This window comes from Megascapheus bottae, chromosome 1, assembly GCF_031878675.1.
Source record: "Megascapheus bottae isolate mThoBot1 chromosome 1, mThoBot2.hap1, whole genome shotgun sequence".
In the NCBI taxonomy this organism is placed as follows: Eukaryota; Metazoa; Chordata; class Mammalia; order Rodentia; family Geomyidae; genus Megascapheus; species Megascapheus bottae.
Window position 1 is genome coordinate 103,184,923 of NC_143509.1, and position 22,037 is coordinate 103,206,959.

General features: G+C 52.9%; 1 protein-coding gene across 2 annotated transcripts in view; it reads left to right on the forward strand.

Annotated features, from left to right (window-relative positions):
* Window positions 1-22,037, forward strand: part of Abcg1 (ATP binding cassette subfamily G member 1) — a 44,320-nt gene that overhangs the window by 14,520 nt on the left and 7,763 nt on the right. For both annotated transcript variants that reach the window (XM_090349649.1, XM_090349658.1), the window contains exons 3-8: window positions 13,498-13,615; window positions 15,586-15,718; window positions 17,907-17,957; window positions 20,725-20,870; window positions 21,498-21,621; window positions 21,886-22,000. In XM_090349649.1, coding sequence (XP_090205775.1) covers window positions 13,498-13,615; window positions 15,586-15,718; window positions 17,907-17,957; window positions 20,725-20,870; window positions 21,498-21,621; window positions 21,886-22,000 — 687 coding nt within the window. The remainder of the gene's footprint in view (window positions 1-13,497; window positions 13,616-15,585; window positions 15,719-17,906; window positions 17,958-20,724; window positions 20,871-21,497; window positions 21,622-21,885; window positions 22,001-22,037) is intronic.

Genomic DNA, 22,037 nt, shown 5'->3' on the forward strand with positions numbered 1-22,037 from the left:
GTCTAGGTAGAGGTGACTGGCCAGGGCCACTTGCTGGGCAGGGCTTAGCTAGGGGCTTAGTTCTGTCTCTCATGAAAAAGCCCCCCATGCAGGACCCATTCCTGTAGTATTCCAAACCCACCTAAAATGAGTGCTCAAGTTTCTGTATCCAGGAGATAAGCCAGGCCTTGGTGTGGGGGGAGTGGGGAAGGATCTACAGGGGAGAAGGCTGACACAAAGGTCTCTGTGTGTTGTATATGTGTTCTAGAAATCTCTCTCGAGCTGGGGCAAGGGACAGATTTGGCTTCTGTCCAGCCTTCAGAGCCACCACCTCCACCTGAGGAGCTTGGGAGGGGCCGCTCCTCGCCTGGTGTGATGTTTATAGGGTCACAAGAGTCATTCCACTCTGATCACGTTCGGGGAGGGCGGCGGCGGCTGCCCTCGAGTGGCAGCCCTGGCGTGTCGTCTTTAAATATTAAGCAGCAGCCTTCTTTCTGCGGCAGCCAGGTGCCGGCCCTGCGGGGGGCCAGGGGGGAGAAAGCAGCTAATGTGTGGTGCATCCCGCTGGGGCCCGAGCACATCTGCTCCATTGTGTATTCTGTTTGCTCTGACTTAGATCAGGCCACCGGCTTGTCCGGGGAAAACTTGAGCTTTCCTTGGGAACTCTAAATTCTGAATGACTGGAAGAAGACACAGGAAACGCCAGGCTGCGGTAGCGCGCAAGCGCAGGTGCTCTGGGGCCCGCGCGCATGCGCAGCTCTCACCGGCTCGTTCGCCAGGGTTACTAGCGGTCAACGCTCGCGAGTAACCTCCGCTGCCAGGGCGGCGGTGGCGGAGAGCGGTAGGATTGGCTGATCTGTTGCTAAGGGCTCTGGAGGAAGATGCTTAGCTAGGGGTGGCTCTCCTGGTCCTGATGCTTAGCCCCCAGGCCTCCAGGCCCTGGCTGGGTCCCTGCTTCCCCCGCGGCGGCCGCCCCAGCATGGGGTGTGTGGGGGGGTGGGGGGGTACCGAGGTGTGCAGAAACCCTGCTTGGTGTGCGTTCACGTTTTCCACCCCAGGTCCAAAATGCGCACAGGAAGTGTAAGCACTCCATGCTAACATGGATCTGATGCACGGGGCACTGGTCTCCTGGAGATTGTTTTGATGCGAAGTGGGTCTCGTTTCCATGAAAGCTTAGTTCGAATGTCGTGAGGACAGAAATAGCATGAAGACACCAGAACCGACCGACCCAGCTCCTGGAACCCACGTCTGTGTGGAGCGTCTGCGCCCGTGTCACTTTAATCATAATGTGGAGACTTCCTCATGTCTCCTGACTTCTATTTAAAACCAAAGAGAGCTCATGGCTTCAGCTTGCGCAGTTCATCTATGAGACCATTGTTTTCTCCTTGAGAAAACGTGCTTGATGGTTTTAAGTTCAGTTTGGGGAAAACCATAACAGATGACCCTGGGGGTTGGGCTGTGCAGGGGACAGCAACCCTGGTTCTCTACGTGGTGCTGGCCCTGGAAACAGGCTCTGGGGCTGGTTCTGGTACCTCCGAGTTTCTCTCTGAAACTGATGCCTGCTTCAGCTGAGCGGGCTGGAATCCAGACAGCTTCTCAGCCCCTGCTGAGTCATTTCAAACCTGGGCAAGGTCAAGTGGCCTCTGACCTGTAGCATCCATGACTTTGTTTTTAATCCCCAATAGTAATAACAAACATTAGTTGGGCTCCATTGGGAGCCCTTTCCTCCTGAGAGAGGGTGGGTCCTTGCTGGGCCCTCCCCGGGGACCAGGGTCTAAGACCCTGGCCTGGCCTGACCAGTTCCTTGAGGCTTATTTGAGGTCCAGACCAAATGCAAGGAGACTGTTTGGGGTTTGTGATTTCCTCTGTTTTGGGTTTCAGTTTCCTTGTGAGTTAGTCTTGTTTTCTCACCCTAGAGTTGGCATTTCTGCTAGCCTGCAGAGATTATAGTTTTATAGTTCTCAAGTGTAAAGGAACTGAGTTGACAGAGGATTACAGAAAGCCCCCTGGGGGAGAGAGTGACTATGATGCAGTAACTCTTCTTGCATTTTCCTGAGGTTTTGCCAGGCTGATGGGTGAAAGTCTCCCTGGCAAGAGGAAGAATTCATTTGTGACCACTCTAGTATTCCATTACTAAAGATGACAGTATGCATATTGTTAACATGAGAACACTGTCTGTACAGAAGTCTGAGGGGAAGGGTAGCCTTTACGTTTATTTTCATATTTTATCAGGCACAGTGATTCAAGCCTGTAAACTCTAGCTACTTGTGAGGAGATTGGGGGATCCCAGTTTGAGGACAGATCAAGCACAAAGTTCTCTAGACCGCATCTCAACTTAATGGCTAAGTTCAGTGTAGTGTTCCTATCACCCTAGCTGTGGGAGGGGGGAGTACACAACGGCTAGTTGTGGTGGCACACATATGTCACCCCAGCTATGTGGGGAAGCATAGCCAGGGTTATTACTGGTCAATGTTTGAGACCCTATCTCAAGAAATAATCAGTAAAAGCCAGGCATTGGGCTGACACTTGCAATCCTAGACACTTGGGAGGTTGAGATAAGAGATTGTTTCGAGCTAGCTGGGGCAGAAAAGTCTCAAGATTCCATCTCCAAGTAAACAGCAAAATGCGGAACTAGAGGCATTGCTCAAATGGTAGATTGCCAACTGTGAGCAAGCGTTAGTGAGAAGAAGAGGCTCTGCATTCTAAGGTTTTTGTACCAAGAAACAAAATGCCAAAAGGGCTGTCAGAGTGGCTTGCATAGTGGAGAACTTCCCTATTACAAGGTCCTGAGTTCAAACTTTAGTAGTTTTTTTTTTTGTTGGTTTTGTTTTTAAGGCAACAGAATTTACCGATTTTGTGTCTCTACAGAGCCACAAATGAGTTTGTCTAGAAAGTAGCTGGGATGGACAGGGAGCTATCTAGCCATGTACTTGACATCTCCCTCTGTCCCAGGTTGGCCTATATGTGCTCTGGGCCAATCTGTGCTTCTCATTCCTGGTGCGTATCTGTTTTAGAGACAGGTGAGGCGGCCTATTGCCATTTCATCATTTTCGGTCTTTCTAGAAGCCTTCTGTGCTTCTTTGGAAATGTACCTCTGTTCTGCATTGATAAGATCCTATTCTGGAAAGTTCCAGGGACTGGGCCTGGCCAGCAGGGCTCTCCTGAGCCCTTCTTTCTGCCTTTTCAGGCCAAGTTTCCCCTACATCCACTCCCCACGACTGAGCCATCTGTTGTGAAAGGGGATCATTTTTTCCTTAAGAGTTTTCTTAACCTGTGCCAGGAGCTCTTCCAGGACTGCGGCTTGCTCCCCAGGCCGGGGAAGGCCTTCATGCATTTACCATGACCTCATGGCAGGAGGCTCCTTTCTGAGGCCTTCACGCTCCTCCCTACAGTCAGCGTGCTGTGCTGTGCAGTTCTGAGCTTCTGTACATGGACCGTCGGTTCTCCATGCAGCTGAGGCCTGATGGTTGCCTGCCTTGGAGTCCGCATGCGGTGATGGATAGAAGCTCAGGGGAGAGCCCAGGAGAAGCCTCCGAAAAGCTAGATCCTCAGGGACAGGGACTGCCATATCTTCCCACCGTGGTGGTCCCATGAATCTTCCCTGGCTCATTACCGTTGGTTTCTGGGTGCAGTGTACTTGGAACATTCCAGTCACTGGCCAGACACCATCAAGGATCATGGATGGGATGTTCAGTGTGGAGAGGCGCCTAGGCTGGTTCTGGTTCAGTCAGGCTGCTCTGTGTGTGTGTGTGTGTGTGTGTGTGTGTGTGTGTGTGTGTGTGTGTGTGTAATGGGGATTGAACTCAGTGGCTTTTATTTTCTAGGCAGGTGCTCTACTGTGTGAGCCATGCCTCTAGCCTGTGTTTACATTGAGTTTTCTTGAGGTAGGGATTTATGTCCTGATCTGCTTGGACTGAGATTTTTCCTTTTTGTGTATTCCCACGTCATTGAAGATGACAGGTCCTTACCACCAGGCCTAGCCATTGGTTGAAATGGGGTCATAAGTAGCTTGAGCTGCCTCGCCAAGCTTGCTGGCTGCAGTTGAGTCCTGGCTCCACCTCTTATCAACCTGTGACCTTGGGTGCAGGAGCAGCAGCGCTTGTAAGCATGCCAATGCTGAAGGGTAGTGTGGGGACCAGCAGGCTAGCACGTCCAACAGAGGTAACAGTGGTGCCTAATGCACATCAGCATTTGCTCAAGCATGGCTGTTTACATTTTTGGCTTCCTTAAGGCATTTTCCTCCTATGGTTACTGATAATGATCAAATCAGCCTGCTCTTGATGAACTTGTGCACAGTGAATTTTTCTGCCTTCCCAGCAATCCTGGGGGCGGCCAGTGTGTGTGTGGGGGGCTCCTCTCTGTCATTCTCTGGGGAAAAGTGGAGACAATGTCGCCGGGTGTGGTGGGGGTACTCACCCTTTGATGCTCTGAGTTCTTGGTTCTCCCCAGGAGACAGGGAACACGTTTGCTAGAGTTGTTCTCTGAGATTTTAATTCTCATGGATATTATGAGGCTAAGTCAAGCTCCATCTCAGAAATGCTGATAAACACCTTGTGCCCTGACATGTACAAAACAGGTCACACCTAAGGACTTCTGGGAAGCCTCTGGAGAACTTGCAGGTCACTGTATGATGAGTTTTGCCTTTTTGAGACTATTTATATTTCAGCATCGACATTAGTGAGTGGCTGGGTGGAAATTTCCACCATTGAAACTGAGCTCCGCTAGCAACTTTACACTTCAGAATCTGCCTCAAGAGAGAGGTTAATGTAGGTCATTTTAGGAGGATGTGAGATTTTATCAGGCCCTGGGTATTTTAGTCTTGTGGCTGGATTTTCATAACTGATCATGAAGGGAGTTGAACCCACTGCACTGCTGGCAGCCTGCAGCAGGAATGGCAGCAGTAGGGCCAGAGGCTGGTGACAACCCTGTCTGAGCACGGAGCAGAGGCCAGGCATGGTCGTCATTCTTGAACTTGCATATATTTACAGCAAATCCTGCATTCTCTTGGTTTTATAAAAAATGCATTTCTCATCATTTGCAGTCATTCTAAGTTAATATGTTAAACGAAGAAAAAGTCAAGGCCGGGAGTTTGGCTTAGTGGTAGAAGGCTTGCCTAGCATGCATGAAGACCTGGGTTCAATTCCTTAGTACCACATACATAGAAAGAAGCTGGAAGTGGTGCTGAGGCTCAAGTGGTAGAGCTCTAGCCTTGAGAAAGTCCAAGGACAATGCTCAGGCCCTGAATTGATCTATACACTGAGTTTTGTTCAACTTCTCCTTTCCTCCTACTCCTTCTGTTACCTCCTACCTCCCTTCTCCTCCTTTCCTCTCCTTTTACCTCTCTTCCCTTCCACTCCCTTCCCTTCCTCTCCTTTTTTCATTCCCTCTCTCTTTCTCAAATGGTCCCAAGTACCTTTTAATAAAACTTGTCCAGGCACAGAGGCAGCCGGGCCTGGCTGATGGCTGGAAACATGAGCTCCAGAGTCTGGGAGTCTGGGTGCAATATGGCCGCCCACAAGCTAGCCCAGCACATGACGAGTCTGCGCCCGTCCTGTTTGCAGCGAGGATTAACAGGGACACTCGCGTTCCTGGATAGCTTGGTGTCTGCAGAGCACCGTGCCCCCACGTAGTGTTTAACAGTGGTAGCCACCGTTCATGTGAACGTCAAATATGATCTAATAAACTCACAATAATAGAACCAGTGTGATGGATGAGAGTGCTTTTTGGTTATCATTCTGAAAGCAAGTGTGGAGCTCAGAGGAAAGAGGAAAGGCCCAGAACAGAGTTGATAGTAGATGTTGGCTCAGTGTTTTCTGGACTTGGCAGCGCCTCGTGTGAGAATACCTGGGGGAGGAGAGGGGTTTAGGACTTGCCCAGGGTCACAGAGCTGTGTGTGGCTGAGTCCATAGTGACCCGGACACTGTCTCAGGGGTCCCAACCTAGGAGGCCCCAGAGCTGGGCTACTCCAGGAACAGACCCCCAGGCTAGATGAGAAGACCACCCAACCTGCAGCCTGCTGGCCAGGGTGTAGCCCACCACAGCTAGAGGCTTATAGCACTCACATTGCTTTGTTCAGGGGCATCTTCAGATCCTTCAGGCTGGGTGTGACCTAAGGTCTAGAAGGTTCCTGTGGTCATTTGCAGGGGTAATGGGGGTAGAAATGCCAGGCTTCTGGAATCCTATCCTTCACACTAGAGTCACAGAGGGAGTGTGATGCCATTTCATCTCTGTCCTGGAGCCTGACAGCCCCTGAACCTCTACATAGCACTGGGGTGGCTTGCATGTACTCAGCTTGGCTTTGGGGGACTTGGGTTAGGTAGAGGAGAAGGGCAAGTGGCAGGATAAGGGTGGTGGTGCAGCTCAGCCAGGATACCTGCCGTGCCATGTCCCTTATGCCTATGTGAACTACTTTTTCCTTGTGATCAAGGAAGAAACCTGATGTGGAGTTGAGAGTGCCAGACCCTGAGGACCAGGCCCAGCCCAGGTGACCCCGTGGAGGTCATGTAAGATTCACAGCAGCCACCTATGTCTCCGGCATCTTCAGTGATGCCTTTGTGCTGATAGTGACTCAGAGTCGTTCCAGCAGAAAGAAAGCAGTGTCACTGGGGACCATATGGCCAACGGGGGAGGTTTCCTGGGGTGGAGGCCCCAGGGTGGAGGCCCCGGGCTGGTTCGGCTGGTCCGGTGACACCCTCACCATGCTCTGGTCAGCACCTGGGAACAGGTCACGCCTCGCTCGCTCACTTGCTCACTCGCACCAGGCAGACAAGGCCTTCAGCACCACCCACAGGATGGAGGGCCCTGGTGGCAGGTGAGAGGTCACCAGGGTGTAGACAGGTTCTCAGAGGGATTCCGTTGTCATGGGTGGCTGAAATGGCCACTCCAGCCTGGGGGTCTTCAGTCCTGTGGAGGGGAGCCATCGTTATGATGATCGGGGCAGGTGGGGAGACGACCCCACGCTGACTCTCAGGACACTGGTCGGGGCTCAGGCGCTCACGCCTCTTCATCAGGAGCACCACTGCAAGTGGAAACCTTCTCTCCCCAAGACAAGGGCAAGCTCGCAGTATCGGGAGAGGGACAGCACCCAGGAGTGAAAGACCCGGAGGGGTTCATCATCTTACAGGGTGCTGGCTGCAGCAGAGCCCAGCATGAAGACATTGAGCCCCTAGTGCATTTTATTTCCAGTCAAGTTCTGCGCGTGTGTTTATTTTCCCTTTTCCTATTTATATGTATGTATGTGGTGGTACTGGGACTGAACTCAGGGCCTCAGCTTGCTAAGTAGACCTTATCATGGAGCCATGCCTCCAGCATTCTTATGCACTGTTTTTGAGATAGGGTCTCGCTTTCTGCTTTGAACCAATGTTGAGCAGGAGTCATAGACAGGAGTCTAGAAGTGGTGGAAGGGAGACACTGAGCCTCTGGCTGAGGCATACAGACTTGGTCCTGAAAGGAGTCAGTGGGCCCCGTCCGGAGAGAGCCCCCTTCCACAATGAGCCGGTCTCTAGAGTGATGCTTGTGGTCAGGCTAAACACAGAACCACTGGGTGTGTCCTTACCATGTCTGTCTCAGAACACAGAGGGGGCTTGGGCGGGGGCTGGCCTGGGCGTCCTTGGTTCCTCTCCGCTATGATGCCTTCAAGCAGCTGTCACTCCTGACATTTAAGGGTCCACACGGCAGCCTGGGTGTATCTCTGCCCTCGTCTGGATGGGAAGAGCTGCTGACCGCCCTTTTCCACCTGAGAAGCCTCACTTGTGTAAATCTGCAGGACGAGGATAAAGACCTGTGATCCATCCGCTTCTGAATGTTCTCCAGAGCTACACCATGTGCGCATGTGTGGAATTTGTTTTTCCTTTTTCTTCCAGAGTTTAAATTTAGGGTCACGAACGCTGTAACTGACCTTCCTAGAGCAGTAGTTGTGGCTTTCATTAACCAGAGCCGGGTTCCTGTCTGTCCGAGCATGGGTATATCAAGTGAAAATCAGCCAGATGGGCCAGTCACCTGAAGGCGCTGGATAGCTCCGACCTCAGCCACCCGCAGAGTGCTCTGTCCCCACCAGTGAGCCTTCGTGGGGATGGAGGGACATAGAGGGCCAGGAGTGGCACCTGTGACATGGCCTGATTCCCAGGGAAGCAGGGAGGAGGCGCTGAGAGGTGAGAGGATCTGTACTGCTTCTCCTCCCAGGGCAGCCACCTGTGAACCATGGCCCGTGGAAAACTAGGACGGAACCCAGGCTTGAGTGCTCTTCCCTCCCAGGACTCCTTCAGAGTGGTTTTTCTTTGGTTCCTTTGCAGCTCTGAAGGTGCTCAGAGCTCATTGACCCCCGAAATCTTGCTGTTAGTGGGTGGGGCGGTAGGGAGGAGTATGGCCGTGATGATGGCTTCCTGAGAGGGTCTCAGCCCCCTCTACTGCCCTGGCTGGTGGGAATGGGGGTGTCTGCCTTCTCTATATGGAGGGAAACCTCACTGGGAGGCTTGGAAGAGGCCATTCCAAACCTGGTCACCTCTGCAGGCAGCTGAGAATGAAGGAAGACTGATACTCTCATACCCTGGAGCCTCTGTGGGTGGCCATAGGTTACTTGTGGTCACAGGTCCCTCTCACAGTTTATGACATACTTAACCCCCCCCACCCCAAGGTCAGAGTCCTGAGCTGTCAGTGAGGCATTTGACGTTTGCACAATCCCAAACAAAGGCCAGCTTCTCAGTGCCCCGACCTCACGTGGTCTCCTCCCGCTTGCTATAGCATATGACACACCTCTGCTGTGCAGCTGGAAAAATACAACTCCATGGCCCACCTACCCCGCGTCTCTCCAGACACAACTGCCCCTTCGTGGACCTCGGGTTCCTGACGCCCAGCTGAACAGGGCACTCACATTGTTTCTGCAGGTGCCCAGGTTGGCTCTCCGGGGCTCAGCTGACTTTGCACGGATGCCAACGGCAGTATACCTGCTCGTGTTCCCTTGTTTGGTGCCAGTGTGATCTGATGGGTACAGGGAGCCAAGGAGGACTGGGTGCTGGGACCGGGAACTGCTCAGTCTGGGCTGGCTTATGTGCTTACCTCTCGGGGTAACAGAGCCGCCTTGGGGTGGCTGAAGCGGTTGGAATCTTGATTCCTCTGCAGGCCTGCTGTGCAGCCTTAGGCAGGCATTAACTTTTTCGGGGCCTTTGTGTTTTATCTGCAAAGTAAGAAGGGCACAGTCTTTCTGTGACTTGTAAGCCACATTTCCACAAAAGGACAAGCTCCACCATCCCCTGCCCCCACGTCTCTGTAGTGTTGGCAGAGATGGAAAGCTCAGTGAGTTTGCTTGGAAATGGACACAGTTTCTGGCTGAGGTCAGCTCACGCTGGAGCTACCATTCGGGAAGAAGCATAGCCCACCTGGCAGGTGTTCCCAGCCAGCAGGGTGGGGGCAGGGGGGAGGGGCTTAAGGGACTCTTAGGAAACAACTTCTGATTTCCAAGGAGGGAAACAAGCTCCCCCCACCCGCCAATTAGAGGAAAAACGGTTCTGTTGGTGTGAACACCAGAATTGTGAGGGGCTACTCAAGACCCCAGAATAGCCACCACTTCAACAACCGAATGCCATAAGTGCTTCTAGAGCTGGGTATATTCTCACTGCCTGTCCAGGACTGGGGGCCAGATGTATACCCGCTAGGTCTTTTCTGCATGTGTGTTGTGCTTCAGGAGAATTTGCACCAGAAAGTCACAAGTGCTGAAACAATATACAAGACCCACTCATCCCTGTTACCTAAGGATTGACTGGTGGTATTTGTGCCATTCACCGGGGACAGGTTTGAACCTCAGGGGCAATTTAGGCAGCTGGATCTGAAGAGGCTTCTGGATCCTTCTTGCCAATCTAGCATGTGCTGGCTTGTTTCCCAGTGGAGTCTGTCTTGCCAGGAGTGATGAGAGCTGACACCAATATGATTGCCGTGACTCTGAGTTTGCTCGTGCAGGGAGCCCATTCTGCTCATTAGCTCCACAAACACCTATGTAGTAGCCACATATGCCAGGCTCGGTGTCAGACCACAGGGTTTAGTGATGAAGCCAGCCAGTCCTGTCCGCAGACTCAAAGCGCTGGCACTTTCCCGGCTCCATGGAGCAACACTGACCCAGGATGCAAACTCAAGTGTGTGTGTGGCAGGGTGCCCTTGCTCAGGGGTGGCCCAGCCTGGGTTTAGGAGAAGCAGTCTTGTTCTAGTGTCTCCTCTGCCTCACGATCGCTGCACCTCAGATTTGCGCAGCTTTCTGGATTGCGAGTGGCCTGGGAGGGACTCCTCCCCCAGGCACCACTCAGCCTCCATGTGCTGCTTCCGGGTGACCAAAAGCAAACCCCCATCCACCCTGGTGAATGTCTGCACTGGGCCAGGGTGGGATGCTCACAGAGCTGGGAAGCTGAGATTCCTGCCTGTCAATGAGAAAGAGCAGGCGAGAGAAGGGAGAGAGGGACAGAGAGAAAGAGAAGAAAGGGAGGGAGAAAAATAGAAGGAAGAGAAGTAGATGATGCGATATGAAGGTAAAGGCATGGGAGAGGAGGGAGGAGAGGAAGGATGGGAGGGCCCAGGGAAGCTGTGGGATAGCACCTCTCTGCTACTCATTGGTGGTGCTGCTGCAGGGCAGAGGCATGGGCCAGGAGGGTGGGATGCTGCGAATGCTGGGAGAGGGGGGAAAGGTGGAAGGCCATTTCCATCTTTGGCCCTGAGACTTTGACTCTCTGGGCATGACCAGAGACCATGTCCTGCTTGTCAGGCTTTATGGCTCTCTCCCCAGCCCCACATCCTTCCCTAGCTCCTCGCCTATGAGTGCCAGAGTGAGATTCCACTAGAGTAGAATCTGCTAGGTCACTTTCACATTGAGTATCCCCCCAGGACCAGAACATCTGTCTCCCACATCTCCCAAGGAGGTGTGGGCCATAGGAAGCGCATTCTGCGGTCATGTCTGGACCCTGCATGTCTGCAGAGGTCCTCCCTTTCTTGCCACCCCAGTTCTGGATCCCAGCACTTCTGGAGCCTGAGCTGCAAGCTGATGTTAGGACCCCAGCAGGAACCACTTTCTGGTTCCTGATGCCCTTCATCTTTGAGTTGTCAGAGTACAGTGGAACATACTGGTTCCATACTGGTTTTGCTCGCAATCGATGAAGAATCTGTGTCCTTTATAAGGGTGTTAAGCTACCTGGCTTCTTCTTTGCAGGTGATGCTAACATAACACACAGGGATTGGTACAGATGTTGGGTTATGGGGAGAAGGGTAGAGGGGAGTGACAGGTAGATAGCAACAGTTTCTGGGTCCTCACCCAGTCAGCCTCCATTCCACCTTTCTCCCAGGGACTTTGCGCTGAGAGTTTTCATCTCAGCTCTGGGTTCTGGTCTGTGGTTTTTGGTCTGGGTTCTGGTTTCTAATCTGCTTTGATTATGGTTTTATATTCTGACTGGGTTCTGGGTTCTGGGTTCTGAATGAGTACTTGAATGTCTGGATCTGGATTCTTGGTTCCAGGTACTGGGTTTCCGGGTGTAGGTCTATGGTTCTGGTGTTGATTCTGAGTTTCTGGGCCCTGAGCTGTGGTCTGGTCTCTGAGTTCTGAGTTGTGATCGGTGGTTCTGGGTTCTGAATTCTGGTCTGCACTCTCTTTGGACTCTGGGTTCCAAGTTCTGCTTTGGTCTGTGGCCTGGCTATTCTAAAGACTGAATCTGCTGCTCCCAAGTCTGAGGGATAGGTATAAGTACGCTACCTTGGTGGTCTGTGTGCCATCCTGGGCACATGCCATCCCAGCCATAGAAGCAGTGTAGGATGAGTGCCACAGGAATAGCAGTGGAGCAGGCAGGTGGTGGCACAGCTCTTCTGAGCTCCACACACCACCGGTCAGCACAGTGACCTGTCACTTGGTCCTCTGGCTCACACGGTCCAGCCAGGGATCAGCTCCAAACCTGGGGAGGAAACAGGCCAAAGAAAAATTTGCTCGTGAGTAACCCCGACTCAAGCTTGAGCAGTCCTCCATGGGAATGAGAGGGTGCCTGGTATTTAGCACTGGCTCCCTCGGTGATGTCACTCGAGCCCCCCGGGGGCCTCTTCCCCAGCGACTCAGCCCTGAGCCACAGAGTTCCCATCTGAGGAAGCTGCAGGACTGAGAACTTGGTCTTACTCAGGGTCTCTGCCTCCCCAGCGCATCCATCTGTCCATCCGCTGCATGAAGCCAGTTCTTCGGGTTCTCACCCCTGCCCAGACAATTCTCCCTTGTTCTACCCATGTATCCTAGTTGCTAACCCGCCCTTGCTGGTGGAGCTGGGTAACTATGCTACTGGGAGCTGCTCTTCTACATCCTGCATTTGTTTCTGGGCCCCCTTTCCTGCTAGGATGATTTTGTATTCCCGGGGGCGACAGCTTCTCTTCTTAATGAGTCAGAGTGGCAGAGACGCAGGCTTCCTGGCTTTCACTTCCCTTCCTCTCTGCCTTGCTTAAACAAGGCCTCAGGGACTTCATCCAACTTACGGTGGCACCTGGTGACAGGTTGGAATGTTCAGGTGTCCTCTCTGTGAAAGATTGGAAGACCGCAGAGAGAGCGCTCTCTGGGGCCCCAATTCTGGCAGACATGCAGGCTTGCGTGTACAGCAGAGCCTGAGGAGAGGGACAGGGACCAACCAGGCAAGGTCCCCTTGGGTCCCTGTCTCATGAGCTGCTTTTAAGCATTTTGTGTAGGGGCTGAAGCTATGCGGGTTCCAATCCTGTGGGTAAGGGTTGGGCGGATATCTTCTTACCCAACCCCATCCCGTACCCCACAGCTCAGCTGGAAGTCGCATCTCTGAGTCTGCTGCTTTGGTTTATCTTTTATAGCACATTTAAACAGTCCATTTGAAAATACATGAATGTAGCTTTGGTTGGGATATGTAGATTCCCCCCACTCCTTTTTTGTAGAGCTTTCAAACGAGAGACTTGGCAGAAATTCTAAAGCCACTCGATGTGATTGCATGATGGCCAACTTTTAATTTTTAATTAAGGAATTAATAATGTATTGATTAATTATAAAGTGATTCTGGACAAATTAACCATGTATCAATAATTCATATAAATATCTAAAGCAGAAGTAAATAATTTGGAAATGAAATAGAAAGCGAGTTGCTTAACTAATTCAGGCACATGCCCATCTCCTTGGGTAAGGACCACCCCAGGGGAAAGTGAGTCAGCCTCTGCTCACACCCCAGGGCGTCCTCATTCTGAAATGGGGAGGGGGGTCCCCATGGACTACATAACACCAAGGAGAGTGCTTTGTAAACTCTGAAGCAGCATGTATGCACAGTAAGTACCGGCATGGTTCAGTGCAACCAAGGAATTCGGCAAGGGAATGGAAGAGACACAGGACATGGGGTCCGTTTTGCAGCTTAGAATGCAGTGTTTTAACGTGCAGAATGGGGAAGGATGCTTTGGGCACCAGCGCTGAATCGAGTGCATGTGCATCTGCGTCTTCTGCCTAGGGGAGGGAGGGTGAACGTGCTACCCAGTGACGGAGATGGCTGTGCTCTGCTTCTGCAGGATACAAGACCCTTCTGAAAGGAATCTCGGGGAAATTCAACAGCGGTGAGCTGGTGGCCATCATGGGGCCCTCAGGGGCCGGGAAGTCCACACTCATGAACATCCTGGCTGGGTACAGGTGAGCAAGCCCTGCCAGGACCAGCGTTCTCCCTCCACCAGAGCTTCCTGTCTGAAGGCGGGGGCAGCTGCTCCAGGCTCCACTGCAGGGGCTCCGGCAGGGCCTGGCTGTGTGTTAGCATTCAGAGCTTTGGAATCTGAGGAGACAGGGCTCCTTACTGAAGGGCCACCCCTGCCCATAGCCACACCTGGACAGGGAACAGAGGCCACAGGGCGGGTCGACACAGCGGCATCCTGTTCTCTGGGGCAGAAAGACATAAGAAGGCTTCATGAAAGTAGATGCATGACAAAAGGCAAGGCGAGCAGGGAGAGGACAGGCCGAGGCTTCATCTTTTGTAAGTGTTTTAAAACTCCAGAGCCAAGTTCCCCAGAGCCATGCCAGTGTCGTTCTTTTTTTTTTTTTTTTTTTTTTTTATAAGCAGGATCTTTAAAAATATTTGAAAATGCTTTCAGGCTCTTTTGAGTTCTCGTAAGTTCCATTTGATAATTTTGGTAAATATGTCTACTGGGTCTTGAGTTCAGGCCTAGACACCACCTCTCGGCGTTTTCATTCAAGACTGCTGAGCCACACCTCCATTTCTGGCTTTTTGGTGGTGAATTAGAGAGAAAAGTCTCGTCAACTTTCCTGTCCAGGCTAGCTTCAAACCATGATCCTTAGATCTCGGCCTGCTGGGTAATTGACTATCACAGCTCTGCACCACTGGTCCCCAGAATATTAAATGGAAAATACAAGAAGTAAAAGAATTGCAAGTTTTTAATTGCATACTTTTCTGAAAAGTGTGATAAACTTCATCACCAGCCACTCTGCCACCCAGGACAGAATCATCATTCGTTCACTGGATCCGTGCTGTGTATCCCTCCCGCCCCTTATGTTTCATGGCTGTCTGTGTTGTCAGACTGGTCACGGCAGTGACATAGTGATGAGTTCAAATGACCCTTACCTTACTTAACAATGAGGGGTGATGCTGGCAACTTTATTACGATATACCGTATATTATAATTATTCTGTTTTATGATTAGTTCTTATACTTTTTTTTTACCCTACATAATTTGTAAATTGAACTTTATTGCCAGTATATATTATAGTACAGGAAGAGACGCAGCATATACGGGGTTGGGTACTGCTTCTGGTCCCAGGATTGACTTGGACCCATGTCCCCTGTGAGTAAGGAAGACCCCTGTAGTAGCAGAAGTAATGAGAATGATCATGAAAATAATCATTTCATTTGCACACACACACAAAAACCCCACCCATCTTCCCCTTCCCTAAAACTTCTGAATACCAGGAATTAGAAATGTAAAGATTCTCATTTATGACAAGTTCCTGCTGGGTACAACCACATCAGAAAGTTAGAACCAACTTCTCAGCACCCGTGGGAGGGACGTGAGAGCGAGTAGAATTTTCCACAGCACAGAGGAGGAGGCAGAACGGTGTAGCTGGCCCTTGGAGGAGTGAGGGTGAGCACCTCAGGGAGCTTGTCCTCCAGTGAGCAGAAACCAGGGACACACAGCAGGCAGCAGGGCCCCAGCTGGAGGCCCAACAAGGTGGCTCCTTGTGCCTTGCTTCCCCCACCCTCAGCATGAGGCTTCCAGCCCGCTCGCCTGTGGTTGCAGGGAATGCTCCCCTGCAGCCTCCACTTGGCTGAGCAGGCCCCAGGCCACGTCCTGTTTCTGAGCCACTTGAGTAACGGACCTGATGGTGTCCTGCTCTGGCATCTGTAGTGCACAAACTAGAGCCAGTCTTCCCAAGCCTGGGTGCAAATACTTATTAGCATCCTGTGCATCTTGTGGAGAAGCAAAGGAAAGCAGCCATCTCCACGGCACACGTGGCTCCCTCCCTGCAGACACTGCTCCAGTGTCCGGCCTCTGCCCCTGGGTACCGACATGGTAAAGGAGTCTGCTGAGAGGAGTTGTGAGGTGGGGGTGCGGAAGGACTGAGGCTGATGACCTGTGCTGTCCTTGGCTTTTCAGGGAGACCGGCATGAAGGGGGCGGTCCTTATCAATGGCATGCCCCGGGACCTGCGCTGCTTCCGGAAGGTATCCTGCTACATCATGCAGGACGACATGCTCCTGCCGCACCTCACTGTGCAGGAGGCCATGATGGTGAGCTGCCCTCTCTGCTCTGCTGGCCTCACCTCCCCTCCCCTCTCCTCCTGTCCTTTCCCCTCTCTTCTCTTTTCCTTTTCCTTTTCTTCTTCCCTTCCTCTCTCCCTCCCCCCTCCCCCCTTCCGTCTCCTCTCCCTTCTCCCTTCCCCCTTTCTTTCTCCTCTTCACTCCTCTGCTTGTGTGCACAGACAGGGCTTTGCATGGCTGACCCCTTTCCAGGCCCTTGCACAGCCCCTTCCCATGAGCAGCAGCGTTGCAGCCCCAGGCTCCATGTTTGAATGGTGACATGGAAAATAAAGCCCCACGACCAGGGTTTTAAAGAACTTTGTTTGGAGAAGTCCTGGTCAAGTTTGTAAGACTATGGAGCATGGCCGGTGGCCACTTCTCCCAGCACCCTGATTGGGGCCAAGGGTCCTGTCCAGCTCATCTGGGCTGTTGTCTGCGACAGCCAAGCACCCACAGGGTCCACTCATACAGGACCACGTGGCTACCATCTGTGTGAGCTCAGCAGAGCCTCCACGGTGAAACCACAAGCCAGGGCCGTGTACAGCTGTGTGGGCAGACCTTCTCCAGGTCTCTGGGGCCCTGCTGTGCTGTGCTTCCTCCCTTCTCAGCTCTCAAGCCTCGGTTTCCTCATCTGTGAGCCTGTGCAGGCCCAGCTGACAAGTTCAATCCCTAGTACACCAAAACCATAAAAACAAGGGAGACGGGAACATCAGTCCTCCGCTCTGCTTGCTTCTCAAGGCTCTCGATAGCCATGGCGGTTGGGTTTTCCGCAGAGCTCCCCTGCCTCCCTGGCCCACAGGGGTGTCCCTGGATGCAGTTTTCCTTGGTGTCACACTGGAGCCGGCCTGTCCTGTGCCCTGGGCAGCTGTTCACACCAGTCCCAGGGATTCTCAGTTCCACAAAGGGCAGCAGTTCAGATTTCAGATATGCGATCTGCTCCCCAACGTGCTGTGCAGGGAAACAGAAAGGGCCGCCTGGCAGGGCCATTCCCACTCCACTCCTCTGGTATGGAGCAAGCTGTAGCTAAAGGGACAACATGCCACCAGACCAGCTCCCAGCTGGGAGCCCCGCCTGTTCATCGGGTCTCTGGCAGGCACAGAGGACTCAAGATCAGCCTGTTGTGAAGTTTAGTACAGTCTATTCTGTTTCTATACATCCCGAGTTGCACCTGGATAGTGGATTCTCTGTAAGTCATTATGTAAGGCATGAAGTTACTTGTGTAAGAACCGTCACTCTGACTTTCCAGCTCAATCACTGCTTCCTCTGATGTGGCCTGGGTCTCCCCAAATCCGGCCATGAAATGCATCTCATTTCAGAATTACAGACTCTGATTTGAGGCATTTCACAATCCTTCTGGGAGATGCATCGACCTTGAACCTTCCTTAGCTTTTACCTTTTCCTCATGTAAGAATAATTTAGGCCACCAATTGCCGGTCACATGTCAGCCAGACTGAGATGTGACACTCAGTGTCATAAACAGACCACTGACTCTGAGGAGGTGACATTGGCCTGGCCTTGTCCCAGGCCTGAGACCTCATTACCACTCCTCTCTGATTCCCAGTCTCCCATCTAACCCCTTCATCAGCTTCCCTAGTTAATGAGGTGACAGGATTAACCTCACCAGCCTGCTGTTGAGAAACTGAGGCTTCACAGGGTGTCCAGGGCCCCGATCCTGGTAGAGCAGAGCCAAGACTGATCACAGGCTCGGTGATTCCTTCACCACTCAGGGCCGGGGCCCGGTACTGTGCTGTAACAGGACCTCTGAAAACAAAACAACCAGAAACGACATCCTGGCGATGGCACTCACCAGTTTCTTGCGTGTAAATGCTACCCAGATCATGGCAAGTTATCAATGGTTTAACAAGTGGCTGATGGAATTCCAAAATGAGCATCTTAGGACACTGTCCAGGCCAGGTTCTGAGCCCTGTGGCCAGGGGTTTTCCTTTTCTCTGTGTGGCCCACATGTAGCACCTTTCATGGGCATAGCAGAGAACTCCTGAGATACTGAGAAGCATCGCGGCCCCACACTGCTTTTCTAGAACGCCCCCTTCATCAGGCCGTGGGAAATGGGAAGGGGAGGCGCTCCAGTGTTTTCTGTAGCCATCAGGTATCTTAGAAAGCTGCTGGGGGTCTGGGCCCAAGACAGCCATGGTCACACTGTTGTCCTTGTCTCCTGCAGGTGTCGGCTCATCTGAAGTTGCAGGAGAAGGATGAGGGCAGGAGAGAGATGGTGAGTGTGTACAGGGGCTACACAGTGTCCAGAGTGTGTGTGGCATGGCTTCTGTCTGTTGCTTGTTCTCGCCTTTCCTTTGATATGTGGCGGAGGAAAGTATCTCGGCATCGTCTTCAGTCCATGGCGCTGTTTTGGGGCCACCGTGCTGACTCAGACCTTGTAGACAAACTGCAGCCCTAGGTAGCTGGAGCATGTCAACTCAACTCCAAGGTTACAGCAAGGGCTCTGCCTCCTTCCTTTTGTTATTTTCTTTGTTTGTTTGTTTGTTTTTGCCAGACCTGGGCTTGAGCTCAGGGCCTGAGCACTGTCCTTGGATTTTTCACAAGGCTAGAGCTCTACCACGTGAGCCTCAGCACCACTTCTGGCTTCCTTGGTTTTTTAAAATGCTTTAGATTAGACACATTTTCATAAAACATAGACAATGAAGATGGTTAGTCATTGGTTTTAAAATAATCTCTCTCTACCCACGTACTTCACAAGAAGAAATTTGGCTCTTACTTGTTATCAACCAACTTCTTTTTTAAAAAGAAAGTAAATAAGTTTCCAGCGTGCCTGAGACTTTCTTCTCCTATTTGCACTCTTTTTGTTTCCTTACACCTCCAGAGCACTGAGGGGTGCAGGGCAGCCCCGGGAAGCGTGCTGGGGGTGGGGAGTGGAAATAGCTGTTTCTGTGACCTGGATCTCTGGGTCCACCAGGGCCCAGCAAACATGCTACAGCTACAGAGGCTCCCTGGAGCCGCTCCCAAAATGGCCATTGACCCCTGTCACGGGCTCTCCCAGCTGCTCCCCTCTGGCGAGCCTGAGCTCCCGTGACAGGGTCAATGGCCATTCTTGGAGCGGCTCCAGGGCAGCCCATCTGAGCTGACCCCCTCAGCATGTTTGCTCGAGGCCTGGCTGGACCAAGAGGATCCAAGTGCCCAAGAAACAGCTATTTCCACTCCCCACCCCCCAGGACCCTGCAGATTTCCCGAGGCGGGGGCTGTCGTTACCCTGACTCAGTACCACCAGCCCCTCAGTGCCCTGGTGGAGGTCATTGATAGTCTATGAAAGCACATGAAATGGGGCGTTCTAGCAGATTGGGGAACATGTTGTTCACAGCCTGCCTTGTTTCTCAGGAAAATCACTGCAGCCCAGGGGAGCTGTTCAGTGAGGCAGCAGCTTGAGGAGGGATAGGACTGTGGGCCAGTCTGTGGATGACCAGGCCCCAGGAGGACTTGAGTCATAAGTAGCCATGGGGAGTTTATTTTTTTGTTTGCTTGCTTAGAAAGTGTGTGTGTGTGTGTGTGTGTGTGTGTGTGTGTGTGTGTGTCCATTGTTTATTCTTCGCACCTGTTTTTAAAACAAAACCAGTCTTGCATCACTTCTGAGCCATCCCTGGAGACCACAGGCCAGGCGTGGTAGTGGCAGTGGCATCGGGCAGGCAGGAGGAAGCCAGGGCACCATCTGTAGCCTCTGGTTCCAGCTTCCCCTGTTCGAGGATGGGTGGGAAAGGAGGTGCACCACGAATGCTTCAGTCCTGCAGCACCAGCCAGCTGCTCTGGAAGGCCCTGGAACGCCCGTGTACTGGGAAAGCCAATAGTGACTGTGCGGAGAGAAATGGCCAGAAACTCTTCCGCTCACCGGTCTCAGCCTTCGGAAGCTCTTTGGGGACTGGCCTCCCCAGAGGCAAGGTGCTCCAGAGAAAGGTGGCAGAGGCTGAAGAGTTCAGCAGGAGAGGCAGAGCCGGACTGGAACCCAGGGCACTGCCACCCCACACGGCACTCTTCCCAGGCCGTCCGGTGTTCCACCCTGGTTCTTTTTGTCACCAATGGCACACTTTGTATGGACCGTGCATAAATAATGCAAAAGTTCAGAGTGGAAATTTTCTTCCTCATGGGTGCCACCTCCTCTTGGATGACCTCATCTCCCCAGAGAAGCAGCTGGCCTGAGGTCACCTTGCTGTGGCCACCTGGGACTCTCTGCCACAGGGCTCCACAGCCAGGATGGGGATGGATTCTGTGGGAAGTACCAAGATGGAGGTACTCTGAGAGGGGACCTGCCAGCGGGCAGCAGCTGACCCAGCCTCTAACTCCTGAAGCCTGTTATTAAGAAGACCTGAGCTGGACCTGGTCACTCTGCAGAAACTGGCCCTGCAGTGTCCCCAAACCTGCTGACCAGCTATGCCCTGAGTGTGCCACCATCCCCAGCTGAGTGGGAGAATTGTGTGCTAGTGGTCTGTGACCGTCCCTCTTCCCAGGGGGCCAGCGCTGGCCCCTGCTTCAGAGGACAGGTCTGCTCAGAGCCTTGCACACTTTCCTGTGCATGGAGACAGAGCCCGGCTTGTGGGGCTGGGAGTCTTCACAGGATGCACCCCGCAGCCACGTGTGATCACACTTCCCAGCACACATGCATTACAGCAGCCTCCTGGCAGTTACTTCATTTACGACTTCAGTGGGCCTTTGTGCTGCCCGGAAACTCGATCATCTGCTTCTGTGACCGTGAATCCATCTGTTGATCAAATATTTACCGACTCCTCTGTAGAGGGCGCTGGGCGAGGTTTACAAGTGAATAAGTGTGCCAAGCTACCAGGGGCTGCTGAGGGGCTCTGGCCTCTGAACTTGGCTCCTATACCTTGGAGACAGCTCCGTGCGTGGACCCGCCTGCACAGGTGTGCAGAGCCATGCGGCCTAAGATGCGTGCCCAGCAGGACCTGGCACGCGGCTCTGGTTGCGGTGGGGTTGGGGGGGCGGGTGCTAACTGGTACTCTGGTTCTGCGCTTCCCCAGGTCAAGGAGATCCTCACTGCCCTGGGCTTGCTGTCCTGTGCCAGCACACGCACGGGGAGCTTATCTGGCGGCCAGCGGAAGCGCCTGGCCATTGCCCTGGAGCTGGTCAACAACCCCCCAGTCATGTTCTTCGACGAGCCCACCAGGTAACCAGGACTATCTGGCTAAGGCTGGTGAGGGGCTGGCTCAGAGGTCCTCACAGGTGGCCCTGCCATCCTGATATGGCCTCAGGGGGGAGATGCAAATGTCCTGTGTTATTGAGATTGCAGGACAGAAAGACTGGCTTACACCTCACTTCTCCAGACTCGGAGACACGCGTGCCCCGACTGCGGGGTGCACTTTGTTTTTGGGATATGTTTCAGGGGAGACACTTCTCAGTCCCCATCTCTCCCAGATGTCCCACTAGCATCTGTGATACCACTACCTGGAGGTGTGGTGCCGCCTGCAGCGGACAGCACTTAGGCTGTGTCTGTAAAGATACTCTGAGCCAGGGATGGGAGACGTTGTTGGTCACCTCTGGCAGGCAGGCTGCCCTGGGGCATGAGCTTGGACGGGCTGCCTGGCTCTTCGTGTCTGCAGCTACACAGTGGAGGGACAGAGGCAGGAGTAGGGCTGAGATGCTGAGGAGAGAGGAGACCTCAGGACACCTCCTTCTGGGAAGTGCACCCACAGATTTGGTGACCAATCTAAAGGAGAGTGGTCCCTCGTGGCAGGGCCTGGGTGGGGGCTCCGTCCTGCCACCTACCTGGCTTCATGGTGTTCTTGCCTTGCAGTGGCCTGGACAGCGCCTCCTGCTTCCAGGTGGTGTCCCTGATGAAAGGGCTGGCCCAGGGGGGACGGTCCATCGTGTGCACCATCCACCAGCCCAGCGCCAAGCTCTTTGAGCTCTTTGACCAGGTATGTGGGTTCTAGACCCCTCCCAACGCCTAGCCAGGATCCCTACCCCAGATCCTCACCAAGACCCCCACTCCAGACTCTCAGTTGGGGCTCCATACCCCTGACTCCCAGCAGGCTGGGGCTAGCCTAGGAAAACCAGACCCTAGATACTCAAGCCATCTTGCAGATCCTGGGGTGACTGACTGACTGACACATCCGATGATGGGTGTTGCTTTGCAGGGCAAGGTTGGAGTTGATGTCTTTTTTTCTCCTTCCTTTTCCCAGCTTTATGTCCTAAGTCAAGGACAGTGTGTGTACCGTGGGAAGGTCTCGAATCTCGTGCCATACTTGAGGGATTTAGGACTTAACTGCCCCACCTACCACAACCCGGCTGACTTTGGTGAGTAGACATCTTTCCTACTCGTACGAGCACCATG